We start from the raw sequence: 27,065 nt of genomic DNA, 5'->3' as shown, positions 1-27,065 counted from the left end.
TGTTAACCTGTGCCTTTATTTATGCTACGAATACTTGTTCACCATATGAGTTACAGATTTCTCTTTTGTGGCCTCAAATCACCTGCAGTTAGAAGTTCATGATACTGGATGAGAGAGGAGGGAGGAGGAGCACTCAGGGGCTGGTGATGGAGTTCACTGAGCCGGGAAGATGCAGGGACATAGGTCAGAGGAACTAGAGAAGTCACCTTCCCCAGAGGCACGCTGAATTTGAGATGCCTTTTAGACTTTGAGGAGGCAATATCACACAGGCAGGTGGCTCCAAGAATCTGGAGTCCAGGAAGGAAGCTCTGGGTTGGAAATAGGCATGGGATTCCTCAGCATAGATATGCCTTTTAAAGTGGTGGGAATGAATGAGCTAAGCCAGCAGGAAAGTGGAAAGTGAGTAAAGTGATGGGAAAGTCTTGTGGCAGTAGGAGCAGAACAAGGAGAGGCAGCATCAGGAGCAGGGCAGGAGGCACAGAAAGGAGCCGCAGTGCTGCAAACCCAGTGAGAGAGAGTGTGCTGGAACGGGGTAGGTGCATCCAGTCCTCCCAAGAGGTCATGGATGATGGAAAGGCCATTCTTCAAGGGTACTGTCCAGATCCTAATGTGAGACAAGCAGAAAAGCTGGCTGAGGCACAGGGCATTGCTATGGTATGTTGCAGCCTTGTGTTCAAGTACACTCAGACCACTCTAGTAGAGATTTTTGGAGAGATTTTTGAGAGACACCAACCCAGGCTCAAACTCTTGTAACACTAGTTCCTACTGGAGTCTTTGGGCAGGTTGGTTCAATGGTTCACTTCTTTGAAACACAGTTTCTTTTACCTTACTGGACTTCTGTGAGTACTGCCCAGACCCCAGGAGGGCTCATTACACAGTAGCTGCCACTTCCATTAGAGATGCTTCGGAGATGCCCTCTGTGCTCTTTTTCCCCTCGTGGTCTCAAATTTGGCTATAATTACATTTGTTAATTAGTATGCCAAGACATCTTTATTTTCCTAGCTGAGTGGACCTGTAGGCTAAATATATAAAAGATAATTTCCACAGACCACTTCCAGCAGAAATGGACTCTGATTAAAGAATGAGTTTACATTCATTGCAGATTGTTTGTATGTCTTTATTTTTACACACGTGGCATAAGGAAGAACTCTTTCAGGTATCATGCAGTAGCATGTCAAACATGAGAAGCAATAGAACTTAGCAAAGAAAATAGGCTTCCATCCCTATGATGATCTAAGTTAAGGACCCCAGATTAGACCATCAGCGATCAAAGATCTACCAGCATCTTACCTTAAGGTGTAAAGGATTTTCCCATCATTCCAAATTCTGAGGAGCTGATTGGGGGTGGTAATCCAGTGAGCCTCTGCAGTTTTAGAATTGCGGAAGATTGTATCTGGAATCCATATTAATCCCACCATGTTGCTATTCAGAGTAAGTATTTTCATTGTGCTGTTGAATCGAAGACGACTGTCTGTCCAGGTTTGAGCAAAAAATATATCAATTTGGTATTCCTGAAACAGAGCAAAAAGAGAGGCAAAGCAATTTTATTAGTGAGTGTTCTGTATGCATCATTTTCTTTGTCAAAACCTTTGTTTTCCTCCATGTGTACATCCTTATCTCTCCACTTCCCTTTCTGTTAGTGCTTAATATAGTACCTGGCTCAACATGGTAAACACTCAACAAATGATAATCAATATTATTAGTCAATAGTGTGATAACATATGTGACAATGCTCTGTAAACCTTAAATTTCAATAAACACATAAAGTATGATGAGGGGTCAAGAGTTGGCACAATATGATTCAGAGCAGGGATGCAGACTCTGCACTCAAAAGTCTAAGCTTGACAGGTGGCATGACCCATGGCAGCCCCCACTCTCTGATTTGTAAAGTGGGGAAAAGTAGTGCCCACCTCATAAAGGGTCAGAAAGAGGAAAGGAAATGATCAAATGAGAAACTCTTAGTGCCTGACATAGAACAAGTGATCCATAAGTATTAGTTTACATAAGAACTGTTATCTTACTCAAGAGTCTTCTCAAACAACACAACCCAAATAAAAAAGAAAAGTAAGAAAAAAGCAGCAACACAGATCTATAGAACTGAGAGCAACCCAAGCCAAAGGCTGATTCCAATAAGAAGGCTGACAGGGTGCAAAATACAGAGGCAAAGCCCCAGCATTGGAAGCCATTCCAGTGTTCACAGCACAGAGCAAGACTTTCTGTGACCATGAGATATTAGGACAGGACTGATACCACCATTACACCTAAAGAAGTCTCAAGACTGGATCACTTCAGAGGCCCTTCCCCTAATAAAAGTTTAAAAGATTATCATCAGGTCCTTAGTAAGGAGGATCTGAAGGCTGACTATTAGAGATTTTTATATTTTTCATAGTTTCCTTTATGTATTATATTATATTATAAATGTATTACTTTTGCAGAGTGTGAATTCAGTAATTATCAACAAATCCTATATTTATCATTTCCATTGAGTTTCCAGTTAAAGAACCATCCTGGGATTGGTCATTCAACTGACCGGACTCTGCCTTTTATTAATTACTCCATTCATTTATCTTCTTTTTGCTGGACTGTGCCAAGTCCTGCAAACAACTGAAGACCCAGTACTGTGCCACTGTGCCAATATAACTCTCTGCCCCTGTGGAGCTTATATTCTAGTCAGGGAAGACCAGCTTAAACAAAGAACTAAGGTGAAAAAACACAGCATGCCTAATTGTCACATATACCAAGTAGAAAAATAAGGTCAGTGTGTTACTTAGGATTCTAGCTAGGAAAAAACAAAAGGGACCCAAGTATTCAACACAGGAAGAATTATTATGTACAGGAAATTTGAGTCTTGCACAAGCATTTGGGCAGTGGGGGGAGCAAATGCCAGAGAGACAGCAGCTGGGGGCAGGTACCATAGGAGCTTCCAGAGCTGCGTGACATCTCAGCATCCAGAATCCCACTTGCTCTGTCTGTCTCAACTGGTCTCTTGGGAGTCATAGCCTCTGCCTCTTTTCCACCTTCCAAAACTTGTGCACATGTCTCCCAGTGACAGACTCTAAACCTAGAGCACAGAGAGTGTCAGAAGTTTGTGTGCATGTGTGTGTTATTCCCTGTCTTATAACCTAGTGCATACTGACAGATATAAAAATGGGTTTCATTCAGTACTGAAACAAGTGAAATAAATCAGACATAAAAAGACAAATACTATATAACCACACTTGTATGTGGAATCTAGAAACAAACTGAACTCACAGATACAGAGAATAAATTGGTGATTGCCAGAGGCAGGGGGTAAAGGTGGGGAAAACTGGGTGAAGGCGGTCAAAAAGTACAAACTTCCAGCTGTCAGATGTCTAAGTCCCGGGGATTTAATACACAGCATGGTGACTATAGTTTACACTGCTGTGTTTGAAAGTTGCTAAGAGAGGAGATCTTAAAAGTTCTCATCACAAGAAAAAATACTGGTAACTATGTGAGGTGATGGATGTTAACTAGACTTATTATGGTGATCATTTCACAATATATACATATATCAAATCATCATCATGTTGTACACTTAAGCTAATATAATGTTATATGTCGATTATATCTCAGTAAAAAATAAAATTAAAAAAAGGAAATCAATCAGTATAATCCAAAAAAAAAGTGTGCTGAAACAAAACTAAAACAGGTAGTGTTGGCTTAGGAGTCAAGAATGTGAGACTGGAGGCTGGGAGCAAGGTGGCTGATGTCACGCATGGGTGAAATGTTTGGCAAAATTGACACTTGTGGAAGACAGAGCATGTCTAATGAGTGAGTGGGTGCCCTCTCTGGGCGGAGGTTTCTGCACTGACTGTGCGGGTAAGTTAACACAAGAAATTATGTCAGAGGATAATTGGCCAGTTTTAAAGCAATTACAAAGAGAAAAGAAAGATAAAGCAGATGCAGGGTTTTTCTGGGGTTGGAGGAGGCAAATGATTCTCATCCCCATCAGTAAATCATAAAATTGAGAAATTCTTTGAGTGTCAAAAGCCTATTGAAACTCAGCTTTGCAGAAATAATCAGACGAAAGGCTAAAAACCTCTAAATGGATTAAGTTGTTACCAGATTTTAATTAATGATTAAAATGTTTAATTGTCCAAACATGGCTCCAGGATAAGAGACTAAGGTATGAGTCTTCCACTGAAGGCTGAGAGGGCCCAGGTACCTGTACTTAATTTAAGAAACAGTGAGTGAGAGGGAAAGCAAGGGATAGGGAGAGGCAGTGGTTTGCAAAAGCAAAGGCACGTGGTGGATCTCAGAGTTGTGCTGACAAAAGATCTGTGAATGTGGCTAGGCACGCATGAAACTGACCTAATAAGTAAGACGCTAGCTAGGTTTTAAGTCAGAATGAAAAGTCTGTGACTATTTAAGACCTAGATAGACTTTTGCATTTCTGTCTATAATGGGCAGGTTGTGGTCTGGAAAAACTGATTGGACTCCAAAGGAGGCTTACTCTCCAATGCCTGCTTTCCTGTGGCCAAAACAGTTCATGGGAAAGGAATAAACTCCCAGTCAGTGGAGTCAAGAGCTGAGGAGAAGAGTGTTTGGGAGCCATACCCTATGAACACAATCAGAGCTTAGTCACAGAAGACCCCCTCCTCCCAGGGAACAAAGCCCACTTGGAATCTGCCCAGTGGAGTCTCAGAATTGCTGCTCCAGTGAGCTGACTGTGACTATCTTGCCCTTCTGTATCCTTATATATATATATATATATATATTGCTTATGTGGGGGTGGGTTAGATATCTTTTCTTTTTAGTTTAGAGGTTGGCGGACCAAAACAGCCATGTACAGACTTGATGTGAAGACTGCACGCATACACTCAACCTTGACCTTGGGGCTGGGGCTGGGTTGACCTTTTCAGCTGCTTCAACTAAAGAAGGAAGGAGTGTATCTTCCCTGATGAGGGAGAGACAGACAAAATATTTGTCAGATCATGGTGGTCATTGGTGCTATTCACCAAATATTGCAACTTCCCTTCCTGTGGGCACATGGCTGAATTGCACCCCTACTCTCACTGGGGAGCTGTGTGTGAACACCTCATTTGTGATAAAATATGGCCAGAGTGGTGTATGCCATTCCTGGGAGGGTGTTTGAAGAGGCTCTTCACACACCCCCTTCTCAGGCCCTGCTAGACTGTGTAGAGCAGAGCCCCTATTGATTCAGGCTAGGCATGTACTGTGGGTGCAAAATTACCCAGAGCAGTTTGTAAGAGTAGCAATCCCAGCCTCTCCCAACTAGTACCACGGAGAAGGCGGTAAGGGAGTGGGATGCAGGGTGAGGGGCTGTGTTCCTCACTGTGAAGTTGACTTACAGCCAAGACCACGGCGAGGAGCAGGAGTGAGCCACACAGAGAGAGAGAGCAGGAGAGCTGTGAGTGGAGAGAGCAGCAAGTTCAAAATCACGACTGCTGAGACAGTAACAAGTCTGCTGTGCAGAACAGACTGGATGAGGCAGGCAGCCCTCTTCCCTCCTTGATGGCAGGATTTGGGCCTAACAATGATGATTTTGGACTGAATTTGTAAAAGGCCAGATTTGCACAGAGAAGACACTCAGTATTTCAAAATAAAACAGTATGTGAGAATTCAGTGTGGCACACACAGATACACGTGTCTGTCACTTCTTTTTTTTCCTTTAACATTGATTTATTTGATAAAAGAATGAGGATAGAAGGATGAAAATATTCTCCAGCAGGGCCAAGGGCTACCAGTGTGGAGAAGGATGTCAAATAAAGAATGCTCTCTATAGAGGCCAAGTGTATTCTGGAAACAACCTAAAATCATCCAAAATTATTTAATCTCAATATTATATCAGGGATATTGAAACTAAAAAAACTTGAACACTTTTGCCAATATTATTCAATGTGTCAAAATTAATTTGAATTCTGGGACCCCAAGCAAGAATTTCCAAGTGGGTCATTTATCGTGTAATAATGGCAAAGCAAAAGTTCTCCTGCGGATGGGGCCCTCCTCTCTGCCGTTTCTCTCCTTAACTTCTCTGCCTTCCATCTTGTTAATGCACAGATCATGTACCTTCACAATAAAACATCTTAAATGCAGATTTGAAATCAGTAGATCCTAGAGGAGTGACTTTAGGTAATGCCATCTATCTTGCTTTACCTAAAGTCGCTCCTACAAGGCACAGATGCTTCTGTACCTACCAGGCACTGGTGATTGAGACAGATAATTTGACTCTTCCTTCCGGGGGTAAACTGAGGCCTAAGAGATTAAGAAACTTTCATCAAGTCACATAGCTGCTAAGTACCAACTGTTCTAAACTATACAGACACAATCTGCTCCCCTGGGTGTGACTGAGAGCCTTGTGGCAGCTGAAATCTGGTTGTTAGATGTAGAAACCACCATGACATGTGACAGAGAGAACCTCCACATCTGCCCTATTTATAAACCATGTGGAGTCATTTACCTTCCTTGGCCTCAGTTTCCTTACTTGTAAAATGGGATAGGTGGGTTAGGTTAAATATAATGACTCTTCCAGCTCCAACATTTTATGTTTCCATATTCCTTTCCTTCACTATTGAATGTAATTTTCTATTTCACTCATTTCTGTCTTACTTTTGCAATAAAGTTGTGATACAATCACTTCTTCACATGTTCCATCTTCCTCCCCCGGAAGGAACTTTTCTATGTTTGAATTCTGCGTGAAATATTCAGACACCATCGTGAGGCGGCAGCTTGTAGAGTGAGGCATGAATTCCTTCCCCCACCACAACACGATTTCCTGTAAGGAAAGGGAGCATGCTAGGATGTCCTGGGGTGAGGGTGGGGTTTGGGAGGGTGATGCTCTTCTTTATTCTGAAGTTTTGCCACAAACTCCAACTCAAGAGGACGCAATGTGAATGGTGTGCCCTGTGCATGGTGTGGACGTTTTATTATGTCTACATTTGACTAAATGTTGGAGAAACACTTCCCACCACAGAGAAATATTTTTATGTCTCTCATAAACTTTCTTTGTAAAGGAATTAATCATCTTTCTTTTCTGCAGAGGGAAAAAATCATTCTTACAATGTCTATCTAAAAATAAATGACATTTTATATAATTCATAGATAGCTGTGGGATTAATGTGTCTGAAATACTAATAAATGTACCAGGTGAAAAATGTGCAGAATCCCTCAATTTAAGCCATCGTGCAAGTGGAGACCCTCTGTTCATAATTTGTTTTTATAATTGGAGAACTTAATGATTCCTAAATATGCCAGTAATTACTGCAGCATGTTCAGCATTTTGACAAAACAGAAGAAAAATTGTTTCTTAATGATATCCACCTGAAACTTCTGAAAAATTAGACCCAGCACTTGTCTCCTTTTCTTTACCAAAGAAAAGGGCCAAATGGAAAGATGATTGATTAATAAAGGACAGGGACTTGGAGATGCGGGTTGCTAGAAACACACATTCTCGGGAGGCAGAGGCTCTCTGCTGTCAGCTTCCCAGCACGTTAGCACATTGTCTAGAGCGCAATGGCTAAGTACTTGGTTAAGGGAAGTCACTGGCAGTTTTCTTCATGAAACGGTAATCACAGACCCATGCAGGTAGAAGGCCGCTCAATGTCTCATCTAAAAATGTATAATATGTAGTGATGATTAGAATAAAACCATTTTTATTTCTTCCTTATCAAGTATGGGAGCATAAGAGAAATATATCTCTTTTTGGTGCTATTTTCTGAAATTGGTCTTGGGGAACATGGCTGCACAGTCAGCCTCCATTTCTTCCCCAGAGACCCGTGGACCCCTGCCTCCAGACCTGCTGCCTCCAGATTTGCTGTCCTCAGACCTACTGCCTCCAGGGGCCATGCCTGCCCCCTCACAGCACTGGGTTTCCCTGTGGCAGGACCTCCTGCCCTAAACACTCTCCCTGCCTACCAGGCTCCTCCAGCTGTTGAGAACAATTTACCCACTCCACCATTTGAGCCCTACTCAGTGCTGGGCACAGATGCAACCCTCTGCCTCCAGGAGCTTGGGTCCACAGCACGTGGAGAGGGGTGTGATGCCACATCTGGAACTCATACAAGGTGAGGTCAGGCCCTCAGAAGACAGCGAGGCTGGCCTGGGCACTGCAGGAGGCTCTTCACAAGCCAGGGTCTCCATCTAGTCCTCAGATCACCAGGCAGAAGGTGGACAGGAGAAGAGGTGTATCAATCAGGGAGGACTGTATCCAAACTGGGAGGAGCAAGACCACTTTAGGTGCTGTCACCAGCTACCTACCCCAAGTTGCTTAAAGACTTACTCAGCCTTAAAGAGTTGCTTAGTTGCTTAAAAAAGAAAAGTCCCATCAACAGTTAGTAGTTCCCCAAAGTAGTTGGGAAGGCCTTAAAACAACTTTCTATACCTAGAACTTCATTTTGAAGTTAAGCTTGCTAACAGGAACTAAGGCAGCACAGTGAAACAGAACATTGTCAGATGGCCAAACCAAAGAACCAGCTCAAACCAGAAAGATCCAAGATGGCGATGGGGTGCCAAGTGCAAAAGGAGACATGTGCAGAAGCTGCCACACGCAAGAAGGGAGATCTGCACATACCCCAAGATAAAGCTTCCTCTATGCATATCCCCTACCCCAAATAAAAGGCACCCACTCTCCTTGTTTGGGGGGCCATAGCTTTGTGAAATTATTCCCTATGGTCTCCATTTTATTTTCTGCATACTGTAAATAAAATTTATGCTTTGTGTGACAGCTACTTCTGGTGTAGTTTAATCACCACACCAAGGAGAGGACTCATTTTGGTCTGTTGACAGTGTGACAAGTTGTAAAGGATTAGTTACAAGGCCTGCCCATAGGGGCAGTAGAAAAATGGGTGACCCCCAGAAGCAATGGGGTGACACTGTGCTCTCCTGAGCAGGTCCAGGATTTGTCACCTGATGTTAATACAGCCCAGGGCCCTTTTTACAAAAAGAACATAAATATGTAACTACAATATTAAATACAAATATAAATTTTTGAATGAGAAAAAACACATTATAAACATTCAAAAACTGCAAATACCACAAAAATAACAAAATCCAGAAAAAATAGAACTTCTTTTTATTAATTTGCTAACCGGCCCACCTTCATTACACTCACGTGTTCTACATCTTTTGGCTGCTGGCCTTTTGATCACACATTTCCTTGAGACGGATTTTATGACATTATTCTTTTTTAAGAGAGAATAAAAATATATTATTTCCTCTGGTATGGCAAAACAAAATGTTTCATTAAAATATTTTTTAAAGTTTATTTTGCCTCATAACTGATTATTAGAAATAGCATGTGCACATTTGGGAGTCTGATAAATTGGGGAAACCCTCAAGTTTCTTTCATATAAAACATGGGGATTCCACATGTGAACTTGGGGCCCAGGTTTCTCTTGCACACCACCCACACTTTGGGAGCCTGGGACCTTGAGAAACAATCACATCAGGATAGAGCCCGGGTCCTGCCCATCCAGTGAATTTCATCATATATGGAGGTGACGGTGAACCCTATCCATTAACCACAGTCTTAAAACTCCCCCAGCCCCACCTCCTCCTAACTGCGTCTGCAATTGCTTGCACCCAATCAGAGGAACTTGTGATGGGAAATCAGAGGAGAAAGACACCCAGTCTTGTTAAAATGCTTTGCACCTGCAAATTTCACACACTGCTATGATCTTCACCAGGTTATGGGAAGGAGCTTCTGTTAGTGAGGCGTCTTGAGGTTTAAGTTTTACAAGCTTAATGGTAAATTTTCCTCTGGTTGGGAGGACCCAGAGACCACCTGGTATTTGTGGATCTGGAACAGGATTTACTGGTGGGCCCATCCAGGATGAGCAAGAGTGTGGAAGAAACAGAATCACTACTGGAGACGATGCTAAACATCCAGAGAAAAGGAGGGAAATGCCCTGGGATCTCCTTCCACCCTACCCTTCATTTTCCCAAGTACCTAAATTGGCTGAACCCAGGAGGCCAGCTGACCAGGGATCTGGAAAGGCAGGCTGTGAGGTCAGTCCAGTGAAGGGGAATAGTGCAAGGGGAGGATGGAAAATGGATGGAGGGCCAGCAGGATTATGAGAGGTTTGGGAACGGCATGCAGCAGGAAGGAGGCTCCCCTCTTACACTCCTGTGCACATTTTCCTCATCCCCCTGCTCACCTTCCAATATCCCCTCCCTTGAACAGTTGTTTTTTCTCTGGTACCCAGCTTCTCATCTCCTGCTTTCAGATTAAATTATTTAAAGTATTCCACTGGATATTAAATGCTCTAACTACTGTTACTCAAAAACGTATAATGGTCACTCAAAGTCCACAGAATTAAGTTTAAACTCCTTTGCACAATACTCAAGGCTCTTTTCTTTATAATCCAAGTTCACCCACACTGGGCCATGCTGTGGAACAACACCCCTGCACACACCTCCTTCCTCCCTGTCCCACTTGTGCTGTCCCCACACCTGGATGCCCTCTTATCATCTTCCCTCATCTTGTCTTCTCAGTCCCCCCATCTCCCATCTTCCTGAGGCACGGATCCGCAGCTTTAAATATTTGGCTGTAGACGGCCCCTTCTTATAGTGTTACTCATCATTTTATTTTCTTCCTTATGTCAATGTCCTATTTCTTTAATTCGTATATCTCATCACTATCTGCATCTGCAGCATATAGGACTGTCACATGACCCTAAAGTCCCTTTCTGAGGCACTAACACTCTCTTCCCACCACTGAGAAAGCAGTGTTGTTTAAGGGCACTTTATTTCCTTGGCCACCGATTAGTGAAGATCCAGGCCTTAGTTACAAAGCTTCCTGTTAAACTGTGACCATAATTTTACAGCTGTGCTGGGAGCTAATGCCACTCACGAGATGGAAAAGAGTGATTTGCTGTGTGCTTTTAAATGAGAGGTGCCTGGGGAGCTCAGCCCCTAAATGCCTGAGCCCTCTCAGTGAGTGCCCATCCCAACTGCACTGACTTGGTCCCCAAACAGAGAGAGCTCCCTGCCTTCCCTCCTCTCTCCAGAGTGACCTAGAGTAACAAGACACTGCCTGGCCAGTGTCCCCCAAGGGCACCTGGTGAGAGTCTCCTGCCCAGCAGACCAGGACAAATCCAGTCCCTCTGGATGTAGCAAGCTCCTAGGACTCCACTCCTCCTCTGCTCCCAGATGATGTGCTCACTTTAGCCAGCAAACCTGCTCATTCTAATCCTTCCACCTCTGGAGGGTAGGAGGCCACAGCGAACCTTGCTTTTGCTTCTCTCATGCTACTGAAATCTAGACCCTTTATGTGACTACTCCCACATTCAAAGGGAAAAATCTATGTTCCTGGTTCCTTTCCAAGCAGGCAGGAGCCCATCATAGAGGTGTACACATAGGTCGCTATGGAAAACTCAAGGAGACTCTTATGGGCTGAATTGTGTCACCCCAAAATTTGTGTACTGACGCTCTCAACCCCAGTACATCAGGATGGGACTATATTTGGAGAAAGGGCCTTTCAAGAAGTAATTAACATAAAATGAGGTCATATATGTGGACCCTAATCTAATCTGACTGGTGTCCTTTTAAGAAGAGGAGATCAGGACACACATATGCACAGAGGGACAACCATGTGAAGACATAGCAAGAAATCAGCCATAGACAAGCCAAGGAGAGAGGCCTCAGAAGGAACCAACCCTGCCAGCACCAAGATCTTGGACTTCCAGCCTCCAGAACTGTGAGAAAGTACGTTTCTGTTGTTTCAGCCACCTGTTCTGTGGTACTTTGCTATGGTAACCCTTGCCAAGTAATGTAGAGACACGGTGGAAACTAAGGAGAACTATAACACTAATTAGAGATTCACTTGTAGACATTAACGAATTAGAGATTAACTTGTAGACACTAATGAATTAGAGATTAACTTGTAGACACTTTGAAGTCTCTGCCCATATGCAATTATATGAAAGAGAGTCACGCTAACATGGCTATTTGTAAGAGGCTATATTTACCTCATATTCTTACTCTATCCATGGCCAGGCATGCTTTTTCATAAATTAGTATACAGATACAATAGCTTTATATATTTGTTAGTTATATATGTATTTAACATACATTTGTGTTAATTGTATTTTGTATATATAATAAACTTCCAAGTAGTTTTTTAGGATGTTATGAAGATGACTAAATAATATTTCCTAAGGACAAATAGCCCTAATGAAAAGTGTTACTTGTATAATAAATGTATTTTATAAAAATGGTAAATATCACCAAAGTTATTTTAAAATACAAGATTTCACAGGACAAAAGGATTTCTGTGCATAAAAGTAATATTGCTTGTACCTGTCATCAGAAGAGGAAGAGAAAGAATGTTTTTGATGAGAATGCTTGGTATTCAGATTCCAATTTGCCAATAACCCAAGACTAGTAGGAACATTTCTGTGTAACAGATTTTGCTGAAATGTCTCCAAACACACCAATATGTTTGGAAGCAGCTCCTCCTACAGCAGTATTTACTTTTTCATAAAAGGTAAGATATTTCAAAAACTGCAATGAGTCTTCCAGATCTGTAGTTCTGTATTAAGTATGTATATTTTAACCTGCTCAGAAGTGTTCTGACTTGTCTTATTGCTAAAGGTATTGCATATTTAATCTGTGATTCATGTAGACACTGAAAAATAAGCATTTGCCACAATTTTGAAATAGTTCATTAAAATTCTTTTTTATTGTAGGCTGATGTCTACTGTAGCTTATAGGTGTTGCATATAATTTCACCTGTGCTGTAGGTTGCCTGCCACTCTCTTAATTCTCTTTTTGATAAAAGACATTCTCAATTTTAACAAAGTCCAATTTCCCATTCACTTTATAAGTAGTGTTTTTTAAGTCCTATTAAATTCTTTTTATCTCTAATATCATAGCAGTATCCCCATTTATTTATGTTCACAAGTTTTATTGAAATCTGTAATTTACCAGAATTGGTTTTTGTGTGAGGCAGAGGTCAAGTTTTCTTCTCTTCTCATGAGGGCATACAATTATGCCAACACTACTGATTGAGAGGGCTGCCAAACATGTCATAAACTTAATGTCCGTATCTACTGTGGCTTTTTTCTAGACTCTCGATCTGTTCCACCGACCTATTAGTGTACCTCTGCACAAATACCACTATCCTAATTATTATAGCTCTCTAATAAATAATGCTCCAGTGGAGCAAGTCCTTCAAACTTGTTCTTTTTATTCCAAAGTATATTGGCCTTTTCTGGTCATGTGCATATTATATACATTTTAGAATCAGCTTGTAAATTTTCACAAAAATAAAAACTAGTAGGGTTTTGATAGGGATGGTATTGACTCTACAGATTAATTTATAGACAATTGCCTTGTTTCCAATATCTTTTGTTAGGATTTGCTTAGGTATTTGAAATTTTTGAAGTGATTGAAGACAGTCTTTTAAATTTTATTTCTATATTATCAACGAATAACTTTCTTCTGTGGGTGTGTAGTTCCTTGAAATTTAAACACATGTATATTATTTATGTAACCATCAACATAATCAGGATACAGAAAACTTCTATAACCCTAAAATCTCCTTTCTGCTACCCTTTTGTGGTCACCTCCTCCCCAACCCATAAATCCTAATCAGTTCTCCATCTCTATAATTTTGGTGTTTTGAGAATGAGATATAAATACAGTAGCTAACATTTTGAGTCTGGCTTCTTTCACTCAGCATAATGCCTTTGAGATTTATCCAACCTGTTACATGTATCAAAGGTTCCTTCTTTTTTATAAATATTACCCCCTTATAAGGATGTACCACACTTTGGTCATCCATTCACCAATGGAAGGACATTTGGGTGGTATCCAGTTTTTAGAAATTTTTTAAATTTTATTTTTAATTTTTTGTAACTTTTTATTGAGATTATGATAGTTTACAACCTTGTGAAATTTCAGTTGTACCTTATTGTTTGTCAGTCATGTTGTAGGTGCACCCCTTCACCCTTTGTGCCCACCCCCCACCCCCCTTTCCCCTGGTAACCACTAATCTGTGCTCTTTGTCTACATGTTTAACTTCCACATATGAGTGGAGTCGTACAGAGATTGTCTTTCTCTATCTGGCTTATTTCACTTAACATAATACCCTCAAGGTTCATCCATGTTGTTGTGAATGGGACGATTTTATACTTTTTTATGGCTGAGTAGTATTCCATTGTATATATATATATATATATATATACACCATATCTTCTTTATCCATTCATCTGTTGATGGGCACTTAGGTTGATTCCACGTCTTGGCTATTGTAAACAATGCAGCAATGAACATAGTGGTGCATGGGACTTTTGGAATTGCTGATTTCAAGTTCTTTGGATAGATACCCAGTAGTGGGATGGCTGGGTCATAAGGTTTTTCTATTTTTAATTTTTTGAGAAATCTCCATACTGTTTTCCATAGTGGCTGCACCAGTTTGCATTCCCACCAGCAGTATATGGGGGTTCCTTTTTCTCCACAACCTCTCCAACATTTATTACTTTTTGCTTTGGTTATTTTTGCCATTCTAATGGGTGTAAGGTGATATCTTAGCGTAGTTTTGATTTGCATTTCCCTGATGATCAGTGATGATGAACGTCTTTTCATGTGCCTATTGGCCATCCATATATCTTCTTTGGAGAAATGTCTGTTCATGTCCCCTGCCCATTTTTTGATCAGGTTGTTTGATTTTTTGTTGTTGAATTGTGTGAGTTCTTTATACAGTATGGAGATTAACCCTTTGTTGGATATATGACCTGCAAATATTTTTTCCCAGTTGGTGGGCTGTTTTTTTTTCAATCCTGTTTTCCCTTGCCTTGAAGAAGCTCTTTAGTCCGATGAAGTCCCATTTGTTTATTCTTTCTATTGTTTCCCGTGTCTGAGAAGACATGGTGTCCAAAAAGATCCTTTGATGCTGATGTCAAAGAGTGTACTGCCTATATTTTCTTCTAGAAGCCTTATGGTTTCAGGTCTTACCTTTAGGTCTTTGATCCACTTTGAGTTTAGTCTTGTGAATGGTGAAAAAGAATGGTCAATTTTCATTCTTTTACATGTGGCTTTTCAGTTTTCCCAGCACCATTTATTGAAGAGACTTTCTTTTCTACATTGTATGCCCTCAGCTCCTTTGTTGAAGATTAGCTGTCCATAGATGTGTGGTTTTATTTCTGGGCTTTCAATTCTGTTCCATTGATCTGTGCACCTGTTTTTGTACCAGTACCATGCTGTTTTTATTACTGTAGCTTTGTAGTATGTTTTGAAGTCAGGGATTGTGATGCTTCCAGCTGTGTTCTTTTTTCTCAGGATTGCTTTAGAAATTCGGGAACTTTTTTTGCCCCATATGAATTTTAGGATTCTTTGTTCTATTTCTGTAAAGAATGTAATTGGGATTCTTATTGGAATTGCATTGAATCTGTAGATTGCTTTAGGTAGTATGGCCATTTTAACTATGTTTATTCTTCCAATCCATGTGCATGGAATGTCTTTCCATCTCTTTACGTCATCATCAATTTCTTTCAGGAAAGTCTTGTAGTTTTGGTTGTATAGGTCTTTTATTTGCTTGGTTAAATTTACCCCAAAGTATTTTGGTATATTGTTGCAATTGTGAATGGTATTGTGTTCTTGAGTTCTTTTTTCTGTTAGTTCATTATTAGAATATAGAATTGCTACTGATTTATGTAAGTTGAGTTCATACCCTGCAACTTTGCTGTAATTGTTGATTACTTCTAATAGTTTTCCGATGGATTCTTTGGGGTTTTCTATATATAAGACCGTTTCATCTGCAAACAGCAAGAGTTTCACGTCTTCTTTGCCTATTTAGATTCCTTTTATTTCTTTTTCCTGCCAAATTGCTTTAGCCAAAACCTCCAGTGCTATGTTGAATAAGAGTGGTGAGAGTGGGCACCCGTCTTGTTCCTGTTCTCAGAGGGATGGCTTTCAGTCTTTGCCCATTGAGTGTGATGTTGGCTGTGGGCTTGTCATATACGGCCTTTATTATGTTGAGGTATTTTCCTTCTGTACCCATTTTATTGATAGTTTTCATCATAAATGGATTTTGGATCTTGTTGAATGCTTTCTCCGCGTCTGTTGAGATGATCATGCGTTTTTTTCCCCCATTTTGTGTGGTGTATCACGTTGATTGACTTGTGGATGTTGAACCATCCCTGTGTCCCTGGTATAAATCCCACTTGAGCATGGTGTATGATCTTTTAATGTATTGCTGTATTCAGTTTACCAATATTTTGTTGAGGATTTTTGCATCTATGCTCATCAGTGATATTGGTCTGTAGTTTTCCTTCTTTGTGTTGTCCTTGTCTGGTTTTGGGATCAGGGTGACGTTGGCTTCATAGAATGTGTTAGAAAGTGCTCCATCTTCCTCAGTTTTCTGGAATAGTTTGATAAGGATAGGTATTAAATCTTCTTGGAATGTTTGGTAGAATTCTCCAGAGAAGCTGGTCCTGGACTTTTCTTTGTGGGGAGGTTTTTGATTACTGTTTCAATTTCTTCACTTGCCATTGGTCTATTCAGATTCTCTATTTCTTCCTGATTTAGTTTTGGGAGGTTGTAAGAGTCTAAGAATTTATCCATTTCTTCTAGGTTGTCCAATTTGTTGCCATATAGTTTTTCATAGTATTCTCTTATAATCTTTTGTATTTCTGTGGTATCCATTGTGATTTCTCCTCTTTCATTTCTAATTTTATTTATTTGAGTCTTCTCTCTTTTTTTCTTAGTGAGCCTGGCTAAGGTTTGTCAATTTTGTTTATTTTCTCAAAGAACCAACTCTTTGTTTCATTGATCTTTTCTACTGTCGTTTTTGTTTCAATTTCACTTATTTCTGTTCTAATTTTTATTATTTCCCTCCTTTACCGACTTTGGGGTTTGTTTGTTCTTCTTTTTCTAATTCTGTTAGGTCTAGTTTGAGATTGCTTATCTGAGATTTTTCTTGTTTATTGAGGTGAGCCTGTATTGCAATTAATTTCCCTCTTAGGACTGACTTTGCTGCATCCCAAATGAGTTGCTATGGCATGTTTTCATTTTCATTTGTCTCCACCTAATATTTGATTACTCCTCTAATTTCTTCAGTGATCCACTGGTTGTTCTGTAGCATGTTGTCTAATCTCCAAATTTTTGCCCCTTTCCCAGCTTTATTCTTGTAGTTGATTTCTAGTTTCATAGCATTATGGTCAGAAAAGATGCTTGATATTATTTCAATCCTCTTGAATCTGTTGAGGCTTGCTTTGTTTCCCTACATATGGGCTATGCTTGAGAATATTCCATGCACACTTGAGAAGAATGTGTAACCTGCTGTTTTTGGATGGAGTGTTCTATATATGTCTATTAAGTCCATCTGGTCTAGTTTTTCATTTAATTCTACAATTTCCCTGTTGACTTTCTGTCTGGATGATCTACCCATTGGTGTTAGTGGGGTGTTGAGGTCCCCTACTATTATTTCATTGTTGTTGATATCTCCTTTTAGTTTTGTTAATAGTTGCTTTACGTACTTTGGTGTTCCTGTGTTGGGTGCATATATATTTATAAGTTTTATGTCTTCTTGGTGGAGTATCCCTTTTATCATTATAAACTGCCCCTCTTTGTCTCTCTTTACCTGTTTTGCTTTGAAGTCTACTTTGTCTGATATAAGTATGGCAACACCTGCTTTCTTATGTTCATTATTAGCTTGGAGTATCTTCTTCCATCCCTTCACTCTGAGTCTGTGTTTGTCTTTAGGGCTGAGGTGTGTTTCCTGGAGGCAGCATATTGTGGGTCTTATTCTTTAATCCATCCTGCCACTCAGTGTCTTTTTATTGCAGAGTTCAATCCATTTACATTTAGAGTGATTATTGAAATGTGGGGGCCTAATGCTGCCATTTTATTGCTTGTTTTCTGGTTCTCCTGCATTTCCTTTGTTTCTCATCCCATGATTTTTGGACTACCAATTCAGGTAGGTAGTTTTCTATATTGGCTTTCTTCTTATTTGTAATTTGTGTCTCTATTCTTGTTATTTGTTTAGTGGTTACAATGCTGTTTGTATAAAACATCTCATAGATGAGATAGTCCATTGTCTGATAGCCTCTTATTTCCTTAGATTAAGCCATTCCATCCTTTTCCTCTTCCTCTTCTAGGTTGTTATGGTTGTATCTTTTTTTTTTTTCTTCCTTCTTGTGTTGTGAGTTTGTGGTTAAAATGACAAGATTATACTTATCCTTGGTTTTTCCCTTCCTTTTATCTTTAATGTTATATTTAGCATTTGCTAACCTGTACTGATGGAGAGCTGCAATTTTCTGATTTTGTCTTTCTACTTATCTCCTTTGCTCTGGCTTGTGTAACCCCTTTCCTTTTTCAGATATGAGGGCCTTCCTGAGCATTTCTTGTAGGAAGGGTCTTGTGGCAATGAACTCCCATAATTTTTGTTTATCTGGGAAAGTTTTTATTTCTCCATCATATTTGAAGGATATTTTTGCTGGATAGAGTATTCTTGGCTGCAAGTTTTAGACTCACAGCTCTGCTACCATCAGGTCCAGGAGGATCTCACTTGTCCACTAAGGGCTGCAGCAGAGCGATGGGTATCTAATGCAGCCTGTGGTTAGCTCACCTAGCCATGCCACTTCTGCCCCAGGGCCTCCCAGCCTTTGTGTTTGCTGGGCAGGGCTTCTCCACTAAGGTCGAGTAGAGGCTTTCCCTGTGGGTGCTGTGGGATGTGGATTTTCCCCTTGGACCAAGGAGCAGTCATGCTGGGGCTCCAGATTGTCACCGCCCACTCATGGGGTCCTGCTGTGTCTCCCTTACCCCCTCGGGGCTGCAGCATGGCTGTGTGCTAAATGCAGCCCACAGGTTGCTGAGCTGGCTGAGCCCCTTTGGACCCAGGGCCTCCCAGCCTTGTGATTGCTGGGTGGTGCCTCTCTGCTAAGGTCGAGATTCGCCCTGCAGCTGCTGTGGGACTGTGGATTTTCCCACTGGCCTAAGGAGCAATCACAGGGGTTTAGGGCTGTAGTCACCTGTTTCCACAGTCACGCTGCCAATGTGTGCACATGCACACCCTCAGTGCTGTGATGAAGCTATGAGCATGTTAGCCTGGAGAGAGTCACTTGCAGGTACTAGGTTGTCTGGGAGTTGGGGAATTTTCACCTATCATCTCCACCTCCTCCCAGGGGGAAGTCTGTCCACCTTCCGAGGTACAGCAGCATGGGTCTCTCAGGCATCCTGAGGTGCTGTGTGGATATCCTTTGTAGAATGAGGAATGTCCAATTAGTTGTAGTTCAAAGAGGGAGAGACAAAGAAAACTGCTTACTCTGCCATGTTGCTGACATCATTCCTCAGCTTTTAGCAATTTTTAATAAAGCTGCTATAAATATTAATATATGGGTTTTTATATGGAAGTAAAATTTCACCACTCTAGCATGAATAGCCAGAAGTGGACTGCTGGGTTACATTACAGAACATAAGAAACTGCCAAAATATTTCCCAGAGTAGCTGTACAATTTTCTATTTACATCAGCGATTTACAAAAGTTTCAATTACTCCATGTTCCCCACAGTCCTGGCTGTTGTCCTCACTTTTTATTTTAACCATTCTATAGTTGAGTTAAAATAAGTGTGCAGCAGTGTATCATCATAGTTTTAATTTAATTTCCCTAATACCTAAGGACATTGAACATCTTTTAATGTGCCTATTTGCCTTCTTTATATTCTCTTTGGTGAAGTGTCTGTTCCTATCTTTTACCCATTTTTAAATTGAAGTTTTTCTTTTTCTTACACTGAAGAATTCTTAAATACTCAATACAAGTCTTTCGACAGATGGGTCGTTAACATATACTCTCTCCCAGTCTGTAGCTTGTCTTCTCATTTTTTATTTTATGCATCATACTTTTGGTACCACATTTAACAACTCATTACCAAACCCTAGATATTGCAGATTTTCTCCTGTATTTTCATTACAAAATTTTATAGTTTTTTATTTCACATGATGATCTATGATCCACTTTGACTTATTTTGTGTTTAAGGTACTCATGACATCTCATTTTTTACATATGGATGTCCAGTTGTTCCAACACTACCATCCTTTCTCCATCAAATTGCTTTTGCACATTTGACAAAAATAAATTGGCCACAGTTGTGTTTTTTTTTTCTGGACTCTCTAGTCATTTCCTTGGATCCATCTGTCTACCACTTCACCACCACCACACTGTACTGATAACTGTAGCATTGTAGTACACCTTAAAACTGGGCAATGTGATTACTAAAACGTCATCTTTCTTTTTCAAAGTTGTTTTGGATAGTCTAGTTCTTCCGCCTTTCCAAATAAATTGTAGAATCACTTTTCCATATCTACAAAAGTCCTTCTGGGATTTGGATTGGTTTTACACTAAATCTACACATCAATTTGCAGAGAATTTTCCTGTTTCGTATTTGAGTCTTCCACTCCATGAGCGATTTCCTGTGTCCTCTTTCATTTTGCTATCAGCATTTTTAGTTTTCTGCAGATTGACAGTGTACATATTTTGTTACATTTATACCTAAGTATTTCAAGTTTTGGAGTTATTTTAAATGGTGTTTTTAAACTTTTCTATTTTTCAATGTACATTTCTACTACATAGAAATACACTTGATTCGTGAATGTTGCTCTAGCATTCTGTGATTTTCTAACATCACTTATTAGTTCTAGAGGACTTTGTGTAGACTTGTGAATTTTATGTAGACAGTCGTGTCTTCTGCAAATGGAGTGTTTTATTTCTTCTATTCCAATTGATATACTTTTTATTTTTTTCTTGCTTTTTGCACTGACTTCTACAGTGATATTGAATAGGAGTGCTGAAATCTTCTTCCTAAGCTTAAAGGGAAAGCATTCAGTCTTTCATAATTAAATATGATCTCAGCTATAGATTTTTCCTAGAGGCTGCCCTTGAGTTGAGGAAGTTCCCTTCTATCCTAGTTTGCTTTGAGATTTTACCATGAATGGATACTGCATTTTTGTCTAATATTTTTCTGTATATATTTCTATGATCAAGTAGCTTTTCTTATTTAGATTGTTAATATGGTAAATTGCATTGATTAATTTCAGGATATTAAACCTACCTTGGATTCCTAGTATAAATCCCACTGGTGTTTTATATTATTATTTTACATATTGCTTGAATCTAGTAATATTTTGGTAAGTATATTTGCATTTATATTGTAGCCACCCCTGACACAGGAAGGGTTAATAATCACTGGAAAAGGCTTGCCAACAAACTGTGACCCGGAAGTGAGAAGGTCGGTTAGCCAATGATGGGTAAGAGCTCCAGGGGGAGGCAACCTAAGCCAGGCACAGTCGCCCAGGGGCACAGATGGAGACACGATATTGAGAGCAGGAGAAGCCGTTGCCTAGGAGGCCTTGCATGCTCTGAGAAAAAAATATATCAGCACAGCAAAAACATAATATCAAAACAGAGGCTGAGGGAGAGCTCCTTGAGAAATCACTAAGAATTCTTGGCATCTGCTAATTACATTGCCCAGAACACCTGTGTATGTTTAACAGATGTAACCTATGTATATATTGAAATGCTGATTATAATAAACTCAGAGTGGCCATCAGCCCTCTCCGCATCTATCCTGGTGTGTACATTGGATCGCGACACCAACATATATCCATGGAAGATAGCATGTAATTTTCTTTTCAGGTTTTGGTATAAGATTAATGCTGGCTTCATGAAGTGAGTTGGGATCTATTCCTCTTTCTTTGACTTTCTGGAAGAGGGTATATAGAATTGGTTAATTTCTTCTTTAAATGTCTGGTAGAAGTCACTAGAGAAACTATTTGGGTCTCGAGATTTCTTTTTCACAGTTTTTTCCATGTTTTTAAACTATAAAATCAATTGCTTTAACATTTATAAGACCATTCTGGTTCTCTGTTTCATCTTGGGTAGCTTTTAAGTTTGTGTTTTTGGAAGAATTGTTCTATTACGTCTAAGTTGTTAAAATCATACCCATAGACTTGTTTCTCATATTCATTTATTTTCCTGAGATTCTTATGGTCCCCATTTCATTTCAATTCCTGATATTGGTAATTTGCATTTCCTCTCATTTGTACTTTGTCAGTCTTGCTAAAAGTTTATGAATTTTATCAATATTTTCAAAGAGTTAGCTTTCAGCTTAATTGATTTCTTCTATTTTCTGTTTTCAATTTCATTGATTACTCTTATCATTTTTATATCCTTTATTTGGCTTTCTTTGGGTTTGTTTTGCTCTTTGTTCTCCTCTTCTTCAACTGGAAGCTTAGATTAATGATTTGAGGGTTTTCTTCTTTTCTAATATAAATGTCCTCTAAGCCTTGCTTTAGCTGACTCCAACAAATTTTATTATATCATAATTTTATTTTTACTCAGTTAAAAACATTTTCTAGGGGCTAGCCCTGTGGCCAAGTGGTTAAAGTTCCGTGCACTCTGCTTTGGTGGCCTGCGTTCATGGGTTTGGATCTCAGCATGGAACTGCTCCACTTGTCAGCCATTCTGTGGAAGCATCCCACATACAAAATAGAGGAAGACTGCCATAGATGTTAGCTCAGGGCTGGTCTTCCTTAATCAAAAAATAAAGAGAAAGATTATTAACTGACGTTAGCTCAGGGTGAATCTTCCTCACACATACAAAAAAAATTTTCTAATTTCCCTTGAGACTTCCTTTTTGATCCATGGCATATTTAAAGGTATGATGTTTAATTTCCAAGGATTTGGACAATTTCCTGTTATCTTTGTGATATTGATTTGTAGTTTAATTGCATTATAGTTTGAGGATATACTTCAAATACTTTCAAATGTTTTAAACTGTTGCTCTTCCTTCATTCCTGATGTTCCATGTTTCCTTCTGGTATAATTCCCTTTCCACCACAACAACTTATTTTAGTAATGTTTTTAAAGAGCAGATCTATTGGCAACAAATTTCTAATTTTCCTTCATTTGAGAATGTCTTTGTTTCTGAAAGGTATTCTCACTAGATGTAGGATTCTAGGTTGACAATTCCATTCTTTCAACATTTGAAAATGTCATGACTTTTCTTTCTGGACTCCATGGTTTCTCATAAGAAACTCATTGTGATTGAATCATTGTTCCCCTATAGCCAATACGTCATTTTTATCTGGCTGCTTTCAAATGTCTGTGTCTTTAGTGTTTAGCAGTTTGATATTGATGTACCTGTGCATGTATTTCTCTGGGGTTGCCATGTTAAGGTTTGCTCAGCTTCTTAAATCTAGAGGTTTATATCATTTGCCAAAGTTGGGAAGTTGGTAGTCATTATTTATTCAGTCATTTTTAGCATCAGATTCTTTCTCCTCTGATTCCTCAATGACAAGAATTTTACATTTATTTTCGCATAGATCCATCTATCTCCGTTGTTTTTTCATCAATTTTTTTCTTCCCTGTTGTTAATTTTGGATAATTTCTACTGATCTATCTGAAAGTTGACTCATTTTATCATCTGTCATCTCCATCCAGCCATAAGTCATCCAGTGAAGGTTTTTTTTTGTTTTTGGTGCTAGTTGTTGTTGTTATTGTATTTCTCAGTTCTAAAATTCCCAGTTGAGGGGCTAGCCCTGTGACCAAGTGGTTGAGGTCATGCACTCTGTGTCAGCGTCTTAGGGTTTCACCAGTTTGAATCCTGGGTACTGACATTGCACCACTCATTAAGCCATGCTAAGGTGGCATCCCACATACCACAACTAGAAGGACCCACAACTGAAAATACACAACTGTGTACTGGGAGGCTTTGGGAGAAAAAGGAAAAGTAAAATCTTTAAAATTCACAGTTGATTCTTCTCTTTATCTTCTAATTATGCTGGTCACTTTTATTTTAACATGTGTTAAAAGACTAATCATATTGTTTCTTTGAATGTTAAAAAAAATACCTGCTTTAGTCATTGTAAGATAGATTCAACATCTATTTCATAATGGCATGAGTGTCTGTTGATTGTCTTTCTTGTAGGAGGTGAAACGTTCATGGTTCTTCATACACCAAGTAATTTTGGACTGTATTATTCATATTTTAAATTTTATGTTGATACTCTACATCTTTCTTGAATTCTATAGAAAATGTTGATATTTTTGTTTTTAGCAAACAACTGACCTGGCTCAGGCTACAAGTTCCAAGTGGTTCTCTGTGTTGTGTGATTCCAACACAAATAGTATGTAAGAGTTTTAAGCCTTTATAATGCTCTTCAAAACTACTCTACATGTGTCTGGAACCTAGGTAGTGGTATATCAATTAGTTCGGTTCTCAAAGTCTGTGATATGCTAATTATGACCAGATCCATGCATACAGGGGTCAAGATAAGTCCTGGAATATATAAACAATTTTATGGGGTGCCATTTTCTTGACCATTTCACACCCTACAATCTATTCAATACTTTTTGAGTCTCTGGAGTTTTCTTTTTGTGCCTTTGCCCAGAAACTTGGGGGTCTAGTTACCCATTTCTATCATACACTTCCATGTCCTTTCCTAAGTGGAGAGAGAACAGGGAGAGGAGAAAGTGGGACACGGATCTAGGAATGCAGCTCCATCACATGGAAAGGAAGGTCTCTCTCTGTCAGAATTTTGGTTCTTCTGGGTTCCAAAAGCTGTCACAGTCATTACTTAAGTGGAATTTCTGTAGGGCTCAAATGTGAGAGATTGGAAAAATAGGGGAGCAAATGGGATATTTCTATTATCTCTAAGAATTAGGACTTCTTTTCCAACTCCTCAAGGCAGAACTGGAAGGCTTATTTTAGCACTCTCATTGTCTGCAAAACAGTGCTGACTTCCAGATTTCGAGTGCTGAATTCAAGTTGAGAGATCCTGAAGGAAAAAGAATGGTAAATTCCTTGACCCTCTGATAGTATCTCAAATTCTGGCATTCGTTCCCAATTCACTTGCTACTATTTAATTTTCAATGATTTTAAATAACTACTCCAGGCATTCTGCTCATGTTTTATGCCTTCACGTACTGAGAGAGAAAGTGTGAATCCTGTTTACCTCATCTAACCCAGAACATGAATTTATAAATGGTTTCTTTATAAAAATTTCAATTTTAATTCATTTTTTGCTGGTAGATAAAAACAGCTGATTTTGCAATATTGACCTCATGGCCAGGAGCCATGGAAAACTCACACATTACTTTTAAAAAGTAGATTATATTGGATTTTCTATGTATACAGTTATTAATTTCTAATTTAAGTCTATTGTATTTGAAGATTATGTATTACATGATTTCAATTCTTTTAAAGTTATTGGCGCAGTCCAGCACTTGGTCTTTTCTGAAGAACGGTGCATGGGCACATGAAAAGAATGGGCATTTTGCTGTTGTTGAATGAGGGTTCTGGAGATGACTGTTAGGTTTAATTGGTTTATAATGTTGTTCAAGTCTCCTTTTGCCATGTTGATTTCTGTTTATTCTATCCATTATTGAAAGTGAGCATTGAAATCTCTAAATATTAGTGTTGAATTGTCTATTTCTCCTTTTAATTTCCTCGGTTTCTGCTTCACATATTTTGAGGCTGTGTTGTTGGGTTCATGTATTTCTATATTCTCCTGATGGGTAAACCCTTTTGTCATGCATAGTATCCTTATTTATCTACAACATTTGTTTTTCTTAAAATCAATTTTGTCTGATATTAGTACAGTCACTTCAGCTCCCTAATGTTGGCTATTTGCATGGTATATCATTTTCCATCTTTTTACTTTCAACCTATTTGTATCCCTGAATCTAAAGTGTGTCTTCAGTGTACAACATAGAGAAGAGTCTTTTTCTTTTTATCCAATTTGACAATCTCCACCTTTGGTTGGACTGTTTAATCACATTTAACATTATTGATATGACTGGATTTACATCTGCTATTTGTTTTTTATATCACGTCACTTTATTCTTTTGTTCCTTGTCTATTTACTTCTTTTGTATTAAGCAGATGTTTCCTAATGTAACACTTGGTTTTCTGTAATGATTTTTAATTGCATTTTAAAAGTTATATTCTTGGTTGTTCTTAGGCTTACAATATACATCTTAACTTATTAAAATATATTTCAGATTTATGCTAACTTATTTCAGTGAAATATAGAAACCTTGCTCATACATAGTTCTATTTCCTCCCCCACTTTTTTATGCTATTATTGTTATGTATATATGACACTAATATATGCTAGAACTCAACACATTGCTATAATTATTATTTTATAAAACCTTAAACATTTTATGAAGGCTGAAAGATGAAAGAAGAGCAGGTATATATTTATAATTATAGGGTTTGTTATATTAATCATCTTATTATCATTTCTGATTCTTTTCATTGTTTCCTGTGAATTCAAGTTAGCATCTGGTGTCAATAACCTTCCTCTAATACAGTTTTGTGCCCACTCACCTCCTTTGTGCTATTATTGTTAAGGAATTACATTTATGTATGCTGTAAGCACAATAATGCTATTATATATATATAGCTTCATGAAATTGCTTTTTAAATCAGTTAAGAGAAGAAATATGAGTGGTTCCAGTTCAAGATGGTGATGTAGGAATATCCTGAACCCCCCTCCTCCCAACACAGCAAATCTACAGCTATATATGGAACAATTTGCCCTGAAAAAACTTAAAAAACTGGCAGAGAGACCCCTTCACATTAGGCAAATGAGAGGGAAACCACATCCAAGTGTCTACTGCAAGGGACACCTCTACATTGCCTGGCTTTAGTGACTAGCTTATTTTCATGGATCCCATAGGACTGTTACTAATGGAGCAAGAGTTCTTAAACAGCTACCACTCCCAGGGCACAGCAAGAGGCATAAGTCTTAGGATCTCAATCTTTCTGTGAAAAAGAACTATTAGCTCATCATCACAGCTGGAGCTTGAGGGTCAAGCTTCTAATTAAACACACATCTAAGGGCTGAGTGTAAATCTTTCCTGAGACCTTGGAGAGAGGGCATTATCTTCATGCTCTCCCTTCACCATGCTCCAGGGCACCAGTACCTTTGGAAAGGAGTTCTTAAATATGTCTGGTACCCCTGTTTTTATATCTGGTGCCCTGGCTTTTGCAACTGATGCCCAGAGGATACCTCTTGATTGCCTGGCTGTAGTGGCCAGAGGTCTTGTGTTCCTGGGTCTCATGGGACTGTAACAATC

General features: G+C 39.2%; 1 protein-coding gene across 1 annotated transcript in view; it reads right to left on the bottom strand.

The window, feature by feature from the left end:
• Positions 1 to 27,065, bottom strand: part of GABRG3 (gamma-aminobutyric acid type A receptor subunit gamma3) — a 591,608-nt gene that overhangs the window by 246,008 nt on the left and 318,535 nt on the right. The window contains exon 4 of the mRNA XM_044763427.2: positions 1,291 to 1,511. Within this exon, the coding sequence (XP_044619362.1) occupies positions 1,291 to 1,511 (221 nt within the window). The remainder of the gene's footprint in view (positions 1 to 1,290; positions 1,512 to 27,065) is intronic.

The sequence above is a fragment of the Equus asinus genome, chromosome 2 (assembly GCF_041296235.1).
Source record: "Equus asinus isolate D_3611 breed Donkey chromosome 2, EquAss-T2T_v2, whole genome shotgun sequence".
Lineage (NCBI taxonomy): Eukaryota > Metazoa > Chordata > Mammalia > Perissodactyla > Equidae > Equus > Equus asinus.
This window is presented reverse-complemented; position numbering and strand designations above follow the sequence as displayed.